This window comes from Carassius gibelio, chromosome B15 (assembly GCF_023724105.1).
Source record: "Carassius gibelio isolate Cgi1373 ecotype wild population from Czech Republic chromosome B15, carGib1.2-hapl.c, whole genome shotgun sequence".
Classification (NCBI taxonomy): Eukaryota; Metazoa; Chordata; class Actinopteri; order Cypriniformes; family Cyprinidae; genus Carassius; species Carassius gibelio.
Genome location: NC_068410.1, coordinates 2,627,949 through 2,640,305, shown reverse-complemented (window position 1 = coordinate 2,640,305; position 12,357 = coordinate 2,627,949). Strand labels below are relative to the sequence as shown.

The window sequence follows — 12,357 nt, the reverse complement described above, 5'->3', positions numbered from 1 at the left end:
CATGGAATGACTCACGTGCCACGACCTGCAGGTTGAGGACGCAGGTGCTCTTCCCGATGGCGTTCGATGATGTGCACTGATACAGTCCAGATGTGCTGGAGCTGATGTTCCTCAGCGTGACCGAACCCTGCATCTGATCTGAGCAACACAAAACAACACACAACATCTCAATGACCGCTCACAGGTTTCCTGATGGGAGAATATTAACAGATGACAATGACAACATAAAAACAGCTGACAAAATGACATATTGAACAGATTGTGCTTAAATCATTTCAACCAATTAAGATAGAAAGTTTACATGACCAGACATGTTCTTGGCTTCTTAAAATAAAGACTACTGTACTTTGTAGGATTGTGGAAGAAATCACACTCAGTACATAACACAGACATATATATATAAAAAATTATAATACAAAACATTTCATTAAAACGAGAAAAAGTGATTTTGCAGTTAAATGAATGGCCTCTAGGTGGCGGTATGATCGCAGTTTTGCACCAGAAAGTAAAAATGTCTCACAGCTGTGAAAGCTTTAGAGGCCAAAACTGATTGATTTATGAAGCATAAATATATAACAACCATCTTTAGAATAAGGCTACTGTGCTGTTATTACATTAAACTAACTTTCAGTATATTTTCATGATTTCTGAAGATCATGTGTTACACTGAAGACTGGAGGAATGATGCTGAAAATACAGCTGTGCATCACAGGAATAAATTACTATTTACTATATATTCACCTAAAAAACTGTTCTTTTAAATAGTAAAAATATTTCACTATTTTAACTGTATTTTTAATCAAATAAATGCAGCCTTGATTAGCAGAAGATGCTGAAGATACATTGCAATGACTGTAGCCGTGATCTAAAGCGTGGCGTATGGAGAGAGCAGGTCAGGTCATCTCACAGACACACACGGTGGACCGGGGAGGGCAAAGGTCACGCCACAGCAGGAGTCAAGAGCTGTGCATTTACCCGAGAACGTGGGGCAAAACGGGATTCCCACGGGCAGGGGTTTAGTACCTTGCATGGCATTGTGGGGCAGTTTGGGTACCGACTCCAGCTTCTCCCAGGCGTAGGTGGGCGTCGGGATGCCCTCGTCCGAACCACACAACAGCATCACATCACTGCCCACATCCAGCGACCCCTGAATCCGACAGGACGGGATGGACGGAGGAACTGCAGTGCACAGACAAGATCAGCTTCATATACATCAGCGCTCTTATAACCTGCAGAAGAGCTTGTGAACTAGACTTTATGCCAAAAGTGTGGTCCTGCGAGACAATGTCAATGTTTGAAGGTCACATGACAATCCCAACATGTAACATATTACATACATGCATATAGAACAGCAGTCGGGAAACTATGGCCAGATCTCTCACCTTTTGCCGACAAATGATCCATTACAAGAATTAGACATCACTAGAGATCAGCAAGCCCTTTGTTGACGTTAAAAAATTATAATTAATGTTTTGTATAAACTGAAATAAAAAATGAAAATATATAAGGTAATTCAAATTTAATCAATTAATAAACAATAATAGTAAATAAGTAATACTGAAATAACAATAAAACAGAATAATAAATAAAATAAAAAAAGATTTAACTAATTTAAAAAACTGAAGATATAAAGGAAAATTCAAAATATAAATAAAAAACTATAATTGCTAATTGCTAATTAATTTAATAAAAAATAAATGAAACCTAAATACTAATACCTTAAAAAAACCAATGCAAAATCAGAAGAAAAAAACTCAACTTGAAAACTAAAAATATAAATAAATCCCATTTAAAACATAAATAAAATTAGAATCATATATGAATAATTAAATAACACTAAAACTGAATAATTTTTTTTTTATAATTTTACATCATTTTAGATTTTATATGAACGAGTAATAGCTAAATAAATGATTTCTGAGTTGCATGTTTTTCTCTCTCTCTTTTTTCTCTTGTGTTACATAGTTTTGCTTTTGTAATAGAAGAAATATGATTGTAATGGTATGTATATAATATGTTCTGTTTTACAAATGTGACCCTGGTCTTCATACGTCTTCACTGTAGCAACAGCCAAAAAAAACATTGTATCGGTCAAAATGATACATTTTTCTTTTATGCCAAAAATCATTAGGATATTAAGTAAAGATCATGTTCCATGAAGATATTTAGTAAATTTCCTATCGTAAATATATCAAAACTTAATTTTTAATTAGTAATATGCATTGCTAAGAATTCATTTGAACAACTTTAAAGATTATTTTTTTTTCAATATTTAGATTTTTTTTGGCTCCCTCAGATTCCAGATTTTCAAATAGTTGTATCTCAGTCAAATACTGTCCTCCTCACAAAGCACACATCAATAGAGAGATGATTTAATCAGCTTTCAGATGATGCACACATCTCAACTGAGCAAAGAAAACCTTTGTGTGAGAGACTGCTCACCCAACACAGTGAGGCCGATGACGCCGATGTTGCGCCCCCCGCGGTCAGGAAGGTTGTTGACCAGACACTGGTACGTCCCTGTGTCCGACAGCTGTGTGTTATTGATGAAGATCGAGGCACTTGTGCTGGGCATGGTGGAGACGAAGCCCACGCGGCCGTTCATGTGATTGGCTAAACTGAAGACCTGGCCGCTCTGATAGATGATCACCTGCCAACACAAACACAAACATAATCAGTTCATTTATGGGGATTCATTTTACATGCGCAAAAAGTAGCAGCCAACAGAACATGGTCGTATAATATCTCATCAGAAATATATTTTTACTTTACTAATACATTTTATAAAACAAAAGAAAAACTGTGCAACGAGTAGCCTAGCATGCAGAGTTTCGGTTCACTTTTGTGCTGTGAATTTGTTTGTTATTTGTCTTTATTTTACAAAAGCACAAAGATTTGTTTTTATTGTGAATGTACATGAATAAACACAAACCTTTTACAATTCATATTATATTTATGACTGAAAGGAGTAGTTGTTTCTATTGTTAGAAAGAAACCTTGAGTGAATAATGGAACTCGAGTGAACTACATAATAAATAATATTTTTGCATTCAAATGCAACGCGAGTACAGAAACATTTGATTTGGTGTCGAATGAGACGCAACGTTGGTTTCAGGTTCGTTTCAGCCTAAATGAATTCGTTTTGGCTTGATGTTAATATCTTCTTATATTTTTAATTCTTGTTCTTTTCTAAATAGGCTACAGTTAAACTGAAAGTTTGGGAGCTGAAATAGCCTAGCTATCTATACAGTGTTTATTATAATGTTCGTAAACATTTAACAGTGATACAATTACTTGAAATGAATTCGATTTTTATAACAGTTAATGAAATAATGAAGTTTGATTGTAATTTTAGTTAACAGTAATAAACCTGGGCAAAGCAAGTTTTTATTTATTTTAATGTGCAATGATGAATCAGCCCCAAAAAGACCAGGAACATGAATTTTTTCAAGTGAACAGAGTCGATTTTGATGCGTGATGTTAAAAAGTGAGTGTTAACAGGTTTAACAAGGATGCGTTTTATTTTCCTAATGATCAATTATTAAAATTGTTTAATTATTCAGCATTTTGAGCAAAGCTTTGGTCAGTCTGAGTGTCAGCATGTCCATCAGATGCTCGTGTAGAAGAAGATCTGATGGAATATTCAACACACACACACACACACACACACACACACAGAGTATAAAGCATTTTTAAAGGACTTTGATCTTTGTTAGAAGCTTCTGTGATCTGGCACATTAAAAGAAACCTGCTTCAGTGTGTGTGTGTGTGTGTGTTGGTGATCATGGGAGGGTTTCAGTGGCCTTCTAGAGACTGAATGATCACACACACACACACACACACACAGCGTATTTGAGCCTCAGTAAATGATGCTGTCATGGACTCTGAGATTCTTACACACAAAGGAACAGGCAGCACTTCAAGCCCCACAGCCAATGTGTGTGTGTGTGTGTGTGTGTGTGTGTGTGTGTGTGTGTGTGTGAGATATGAGCTGTGTAATAGGATAAGATGGGAGTGATAGGTATATATGTCAGAAAAAGAAAAATGGATGTTGCTCTAATGCACGTTATCAGCCGCCTAATTCTTCATCATAACGTCTCAAAAGTGCACATTATTGATGAGCTCTTATTAGTGCTGTTTGCTTAGCCATGCATCACTGGTGCTCACAGCAGCTTTAATATTTTCTGAGTATTAATGATCTTTTAAGCCCCAACTGAGCAAAGACGACAGCAACCAATCACAAACCAGTATGCAAATATGATAGATATGATCACTTGAAGCGATTTTGAAAGTGAAAACTTTAACAAAGCAAATTCTTTGGAAACTTTTCAAGTTTAAATCTAGTTTAAACTTTAATTTAAGTACATTTATTAAATTATGGATAAGCTTTTTCTTTTTTTCTTTTTTTTTTGTATGGAAGCCAATTTCCACCACAGATATAAAAAAAAGGAAAGGAAAAAGAAAATGGTAATAGCTTATTTTTTATTTTTATTTATTTATGATTTTTATGTTACGATTTTTTACTTAACTCAGAATGTAACCTCAGAATTATTATTTTTTCTTGCAATCCAGAATTTATATGACTTTTTCCCTCAGAATTGAGTTTGTTTTGCATTTTTTTTGCCAAGAGTTTATATCTTGCAATTCTGAGAAAAAAATGTCAAAAATGCTGAATTGGAGTAAAAAAAATAAATAAAAACTTTTTTTTTTTTTTTTTTTTTTTTGCAAAAGAGAAATCAAAATTTGTAAGTAATATTAATTATTTATACTAACTATGTGGTTAGGGCTTGCCTTAGGGTTACTTGCATAAAATTATGCCTAATTTATTGTTATTATTATAGTACATGTAACACGTATAACAAGAACACCTTAATATAAAATGTTACCAAAATTAAAATAAAATAATTAAAAATATAAATAAAAAATGTAATAGTATCTCAGTGATACTGAAATAACTCTTCAGATCCAAAACTAAGCAGATTTCCACACACTGGCTTGCAGTGAGATGAAAGGAGGTCATCATGTGTGCAGATGGTCATCAGCGCTAAACTGACTTGGCTCCGGCCACATCACGAGCTGTCAATCATTAAGCCCCTCCCCCTGACATCTCCTCTGCTCCGCCCTCCATTCAGTCTCTTCACTGATTCAGTCACTTCATGACACGCTTGTGGAAAAACATGCATAAATATGACAGAATCAAATATTCTTATTAATAAAGTGTGCAAAGTAGTTTTACTAGAAATAAAAGCAGGCACTAGCTGAACTTGCAAAATGAACAAAACAGGAAGGATTTTGGGCTGAACCTGTACACACACATACATCTGCTGGACGTCTTAATCTGCCGCTGAACGCAGAAGATTACAGCAAACACAGACGGACGTGAAGAGATGGTGATCTGATCAGAAGCAGGTCAGACGGCCGATAGCATGTGTCTTTATCATAAGCTCCACATATGCTAAAGATACGCCGCTGTAAATCCCTCACCTGAGCATGCTGGGATACGGCACACATGCCCATGCACTGCACTTGCTATTTTTGTCACATGACTTTGATTATGAGAAGAAAATTATATGAATTTGCCTTTTTAAATCCAATTTATCAAAAAAAATTATTCCTTTTTGGAAGCCAAATTACAAGATGAGTACACAGGAAACCATTAAAACACTTTTTCTTTCTTCACACTGGAACGGAGGGTCATGTTAAATGCAGTGCATTGTGGGATACAGTACTACAGTGTTAGATATACATATTAAATACACATATTAGTACATATTCGTATGCATTAGTCATATTAACCACTAAAAACATTTATATTCAGTAAATGAAAAAAAGCTAAAATATAAATATATCAGAAGAACTAATTAGAAAAACATTAGAAATATTGTCTTGGAAACTAACTAAAATACACTTTAATACAAAAATGACTAAAACTGCAATTAAAATAAATTAATTAATTAATTAATATAAATATAAAAAATATGAAAAAATGTTAAAACATATTTTTAAAAATATTTCTATAAAAATATATTGCCATTATATACGACAAAGCTGCTAAAACTTCAGCTTTATTAAAACAAAAAAATTAGAACAATAAAAGTAAAACAATAAAAACAATTCACATTACAAATGTACAAAAACTGGTTTAATAAAATAAAAAATAGAAAAAGTAAATTAAAAATAATAATTCAAAATATTAATAAATACTAGATTACTATAGTATATAAATAATACTAAAGTAACATTTTACTAAAGTAACATTTTAGCAACTAATAAGAAAAAAAAGGATGAAGTGGATTAGAAGTACAATAATGCTTTTTGAACTTGTCAGATAGCGTGTGCATGTGTAGCAGTATAATTCTGGTGTGTGTGTGTGTGTGTTTTGTGCTTGTGTAACGAGCAGCTGTTGTGTCCTGGCCTGTGCAGCTCTGGGTTAATTAGTGCAGAAGATTCGTTTGTTGTGCACTTTTTGTTGAAACAGTTGGAGGCAGGTGTGTGTGTGTGTGTGTGAGCGTGTTTAGGTCATATACAGAGATACAGATAGGTTAGTATATGTGCGTGTTTTTGGGTTATCTTCACAGAGTTACACACAGGTAAGTGTGTGTGTGTGTGTGTGTGTGCAGCAGGTGAATGGGGTTTGGCCTGCAGTCATTCATGAAGATAAATCAGACGGAATCAAAGGCTGAGGCGATAAACCTGTGCTCTGTGTTCGAAGCCGTGCTAAAGCTCACACAACTCATGTCCGAGGCCGAGCTTTAACAAGAGTGCATTACCCAGAAGGCAGTGCACAGATGTGTGTGTGTGGACGTTCCATTGTATCATTTTCCAAACATTACTGGAATATTAATGTTCAATGTTCTCTGAACATTCTGATACAAGCAGTTACAATTAAAAAAAACATTTAGATAACATTCAGACAAACACCTGCCAATGGCCAGTGACTGGCCATAAATCATTTTCACCAACCATGAAACTGTATGTGTATTACTTTATTAAAATAACGGGCAGAACAAATTAGGAAAATGCATCTAATTGCAATTTTTATTAAATGTTTGTACATATTAATTTATTTTACACATTTTTTAATATTAAATACTTATAGTGATATTACTTTTTTTATTTCTATAATATAAATAACTAATAATCATAATAATAATAATTATTTTGTTATTAGTTATTAATAATAAATATATTATTATTAGTAGTATTATTATTAATAATAGTGGTAGTGATAAAAAAATAAGGGAATATAAAATAAGGTAGTATTTACTACTAATATTATTATATAAATATAATTATATCATATTATTATAACAATAAAAATGTTTTAAATTGTATAATTTTAATTTATACATTAATAATAATTCATTTAATAATTATAATATTTATTACTAATAGTATTATCCTTTTATATAACAACAGGACAATGTTTTTTAGAATACCAATATTCAAATGCAAGTATTGTAATTGCATTGTTATTTTAAGTAAATAAATAAAAGATAAACAACAACAACAACAACAATAATAATGCATGCTCAGGCATTGTTAGAATTAATAAAAAAGTTACTGGCCAACTAGCAAGCAACACTTTTTCATATATATTTAAAAGCTCATCATGTTTCCTCGCATTTGGTGCTTGGCGAGTGTTCATTTTAAGCCTTGTGTGATTAAACCCGCTAGTTAAGTCATGCTACGTTATTCAGGTGTGAATTCTTGACCTTTCGTGTGTAAAATCAGATCTAGCTCTGAATAACTATAATAGCAAACACGTGATGTACGAAACCGCTTGCAGAACTGGTCTCTAATTAGTTTTCAGAAAAATAAAGAAAAAGCTACAAACAACACTGTGCAGTTGCACTCGCATGTAATCAACCGTTCTCAACGAGGTAAGTCTCATTAGTCTGGTACTAATGAACAAGCTGCTTAATTATATTCTAATATAGTAGTCATAAACAAACAATCATTATAACAGCCTGCAAAAATAATAACGTCCTTTTTCTGGTGCCGTGACCCGGGTTTGCAGTTTCTCTTGATCTTACTTGTTTATTTGCCATTTCAGCATATATACTCCAGCAGTAAACATGGGAATGTTTGTGGTCATTCTGGTGCATGTTTACGGGGCGCTGAACTGCATCCATGCACAAAGTCAGATGACGGTCATTTTTTAAGTAAATGAATCACTGTCTCTGTCCCAGCACCTGATCTACATCCTCATGATTTCTGCCCTTCTCTTCAGCTTTTTAAGTCTGTTAATGAACACAGGGAAGGTGCGAAATCTCAACAGGAAGTCTACAGTTGCATGCTGTCTTGAAAGAGAGACTATGAAATGTGAAGATTGATTTAAGACTTTTCTTTGAATTTCCATTCAAATCAACGAACTTGCATTCAATCAAATGAATGTGTTAACAAGAAAGATTCTGGGTCAATTTTGACCCGAGAATCAACCGAGGCTTTATGCATAATGTTATTTAGACCTTTTGTACATCTATGGATCTACAATAATCTCAAGAATACTTCTGTAAATTATATTTAGCCTATTTCCCATAAATCACACACTTTTGGGACTTTTGATGAATATTGATGAACCACTGAAGCATAAATTTTTATATTTTTCATCAGAAATTCCATGTATATGCAAGTAAAATTAATATATTTAGTTTGAAATCCTTTCAGAGTAATATTGATGTTGTTTTGTTAGAAAATTAATATGTAGGTTTCATAGTAATGCTTATGAATAAGCGTAAAATAAATTTAAATAAATAATAGTCAATGGTAATTCTCATTTTATATCTTCATATAAATTTAATTTAATAATATATTCAAACACAATTTCTCACAAATATTTAAAATATGTTTTTCTTTCATCACACCAATTTTGAAAGAATTTCCAAAATTTGTAATAGTAAAAATGAAGGTTAATGTAGTAAACACATGATAACACTGTAAAACATTTAAATCTTTGCACATTCACTTGCTGCTAAGAGGTTGTTAATAAGATGCAATATGGTTTTAGCTGAAAACATATTAAGTTATGAAGCTTACAGACAACTACGTCAAAAAAAATGCATGCAGACTGTAAAATGCATTGGTAGGGTTAATCCTTATGGATATAATAAAGCACTTTCCTGAATTGTTTCCAGCTGAAGTCCAGAATGCAGCACAATATGGATGTTAAGTGCATGTGAGTGTGGTTAAGGTCAGTGTATCTGTGTGAGGTTTGGTTTATCACCTGCTCGGGCTGGTTGGCGTTTGCCAGCGGTGTGACCATCCATATGATGTAGAGATTATTGAGGGCGGCGCTGGTGGTGAATGTACAGGGCAGGACAGCCGCCTGACCTCTGGCCACCTGAACGCTGCTCTGACTCACCGTCACTTCCAGCGCACGCACACACACTGAGGAGAAAACACACACACAGAAGTCATAAAACTGTATAAAACACACCAAACACTGCCAACCGGGTAAAAAATACACTCAACTTAATTATTGAGAATGATAATGATATAAAAATATACACTCAAACCAAAAAAATATTAATTATTTCTAAAAATATATATATTTTTTCTAGTAGGTGCAGGACACTTTTAATAATGTAGCATTAACTAAAATTAATAAATGTTAACACACAAAATCTTATTATATTTTTTTTTCCCAAAAAACACTGAAATTGTAATTTTAAAAATGAAATTGAAACAACATTGCAGTATAAATGTAGATTAAATTTGCAAAAATACAAAAAGCATACAGAATGCACATACATAATTTTTCCCTGAGCCAATGGATAATTTTAAACTATTAAATTCAGAAATACCTGCTGGGTAAAAATACAACTAAAATTCACATCCTGTTTTGATGGTGTGATAAGGTCAAACTCAATCACCGTGTCAAATGATACACACTCATGAGCTAAACACATTAAACATCTTAAACTGGGTTACGTCCTCCGAGGTCTGCGGGTGTTATCTGAACTCAGGCTCATTATGAACAGCAAAGTATTTCATCTATAAACACGTGATTTTACCAGGTGCAGTTATTTATTTAATGCTATTTATGGTTACATTGTTTATTTAAAAAAAGCACATCCTCATTCATGAATTTGATTGGATTAGCATCTGCATGAACAGCACAATGCCTCTAATTAGGAGAGATGCCTCGTTTACACAATATCACATGATGATCATCCGGCCAATCACGTGGGAGGAAGACAGATCCTCACCAGCTGCAAGTCATCAGTGAGTGACAGCTCAGAATGAAATGCTAACAAACCGCACAGGATTAACTGTACTTAAAGAAAAAGTTCACATAAAAAATCAGTGTATCATCAATGGATGCTCTGGAGTGAATGGGTGCCGTCAGAATGAGAGTCTAAACAGCTGATAAAAACATCACAGCACTCCAGTCCATCAGTGAACATCTGGAGAAGACAAAAGCTGAAACAAATTCATTTGTCATTCTGACGGCACCCATTCACTGCAGAGCATCCATTGATGAGACACTAATGCAATGCTACATTTCTCCAAATCTGATGAAGAAACAAACACATCTACATCTTATGCATCTATTCCTTTAAGAGAAATGGAAGGTCAAGTCGAGTGCATTGCATTCTGGGATACAGCTTCTCATGCAGTCAGCCTGAACTCCATTGTGAACATAACTAATGCATTTCACAGATCCTAATTACAGTCAAGCTCAGATGAATCCACAAAGGATCCTCGCACACATAATCTCCGAGCTGTGGATCGTGTTGTAATCCTGTTTCATTCTCAGAAGCGTTCAAAGCCCAGCAGACTACTGCATTGTGTCCAACAAATTAACACTCGCAGTCCTCTCCTCACAAAGACTGAGAAAACAGATTATGATTGAAAAACCTGCAACTTTTTTAAAAGCAGCATGTGAAACTGTATGCAGTATGCAAATGTAGTATATGTGCAACACTCACAAGATCTCATATGTTCATCTTTAATTCAGTGAAAGACCTGTGAAATAAAAACACTAAATGCTAAAAATAGCAAACTTTAAATTATTTTGTTAAAATGCATTTGCTAAAATACTAGTAAAAACATTTCTAAAATTGTTTTAATTATCTAATCTAATTAAATAATTTTATTAATGATCACCTTTGAAATAAAAATGACAAATGCAAATGCAAAAAAAAAAAAAAAAAAAAAAATATATATATATATATATATATATATATATATATATATATTTTTTTTTTTTTTTTTTTTTTTTTTTTTTGATTCAGTGTAAAAAGTGCATTAACTTTGGCAGACTGCTCAAACACTGAGTCAAGAAACTGATGTTAGACTGTAGCTGATGTTACACTGGAAGGTCACATGAAGTGCACTGCATTGTGGGACACAGTATCTCACACTGTGTTCTCTGTTGCAAATGTCATATTTTGGCAAACACAGAACATCATCTGGGTATTTATATCATGCATACACAAAAAGTGCACAGTATAGTACTAGTATTATTTTCTACATACTGTCCAGCCGCAGTGAGAAGTACTGTATTCTGCAGTGTGTGTGAGTGTGTTTCTAAACACACCATCCGTCTCTCTGCGGGCTGCTGGGAGTACAAGAGCACTCTGACACCTGCTTACTCTGTTTCTGTATTTATGGAGAGGAGCTCCGTCTCCATCCCTTGCATTTAATTGGGAAAGTCACCTCGCTCGGCCTGGAGTCTCCTGCAGCCTTCACTCCACTAATGTCAACTTTAGTGTTTATTAATGAAGGAGAGAGAGAGAGAGAGAGAGAGAGAGAGAGAGAGGGAGAGAGAGGGAGGGAGAGAGGGGAGGGGTGGATCTGTCTATCCATCTCATTCTTCTAAACTCTCTCTTTCATGAATGTGTTACAGGGAACAATTCAAGCACAAAATACTGTCAAAATCATCAGCCAGATCTCTTGCTCAAATATAGAATAAGAATAAATACAAACAAGATAAAATTGGAATAAATATAAATAAAATCTAAAATATAATAAAGAAGATATTAGATATAAATAAAATGCAAAAGAATAATTAAAGTTAAATATTTTATATTTTATGTATATTAACTATTATTAAAAAAATAATAAATCTAAATAAAATTGAAACTGGTATAAAAATTGAATAAGAATAATTATAAATAAAATGTAAAGGAATAGTTCAGGTATTTTATATTTTATTTATATGAACAATTATTTTATAAGAATAAATCTAAAATAGATGGAAATAAAAAAAGTGTTAAAAATGCTAAATAGAATAAATAATAATGTAAAATAGGTGTAAATGTAAATAAAATGTAAAACAGAATAAAGAGGGAATTAAACAATATAAATGAAATATAAAATAGTATAAAGATAAAATAAAAAAATATATAA

The 12,357-nt window shown here is 33.1% G+C and overlaps 1 protein-coding gene across 2 annotated transcripts in view; it reads right to left on the bottom strand.

The window, feature by feature from the left end:
- Positions 1-12,357, bottom strand: part of LOC127972224 (immunoglobulin superfamily member 11-like) — a 151,276-nt gene that overhangs the window by 3,329 nt on the left and 135,590 nt on the right. For both annotated transcript variants that reach the window (XM_052575568.1, XM_052575567.1), the window contains exons 2-5: positions 9,227-9,390; positions 2,443-2,650; positions 1,024-1,179; positions 16-138 (exon numbers count right to left, since the gene is read on the bottom strand). In XM_052575568.1, the coding sequence (XP_052431528.1) occupies positions 16-138; positions 1,024-1,179; positions 2,443-2,650; positions 9,227-9,390 (651 nt within the window). The remainder of the gene's footprint in view (positions 1-15; positions 139-1,023; positions 1,180-2,442; positions 2,651-9,226; positions 9,391-12,357) is intronic.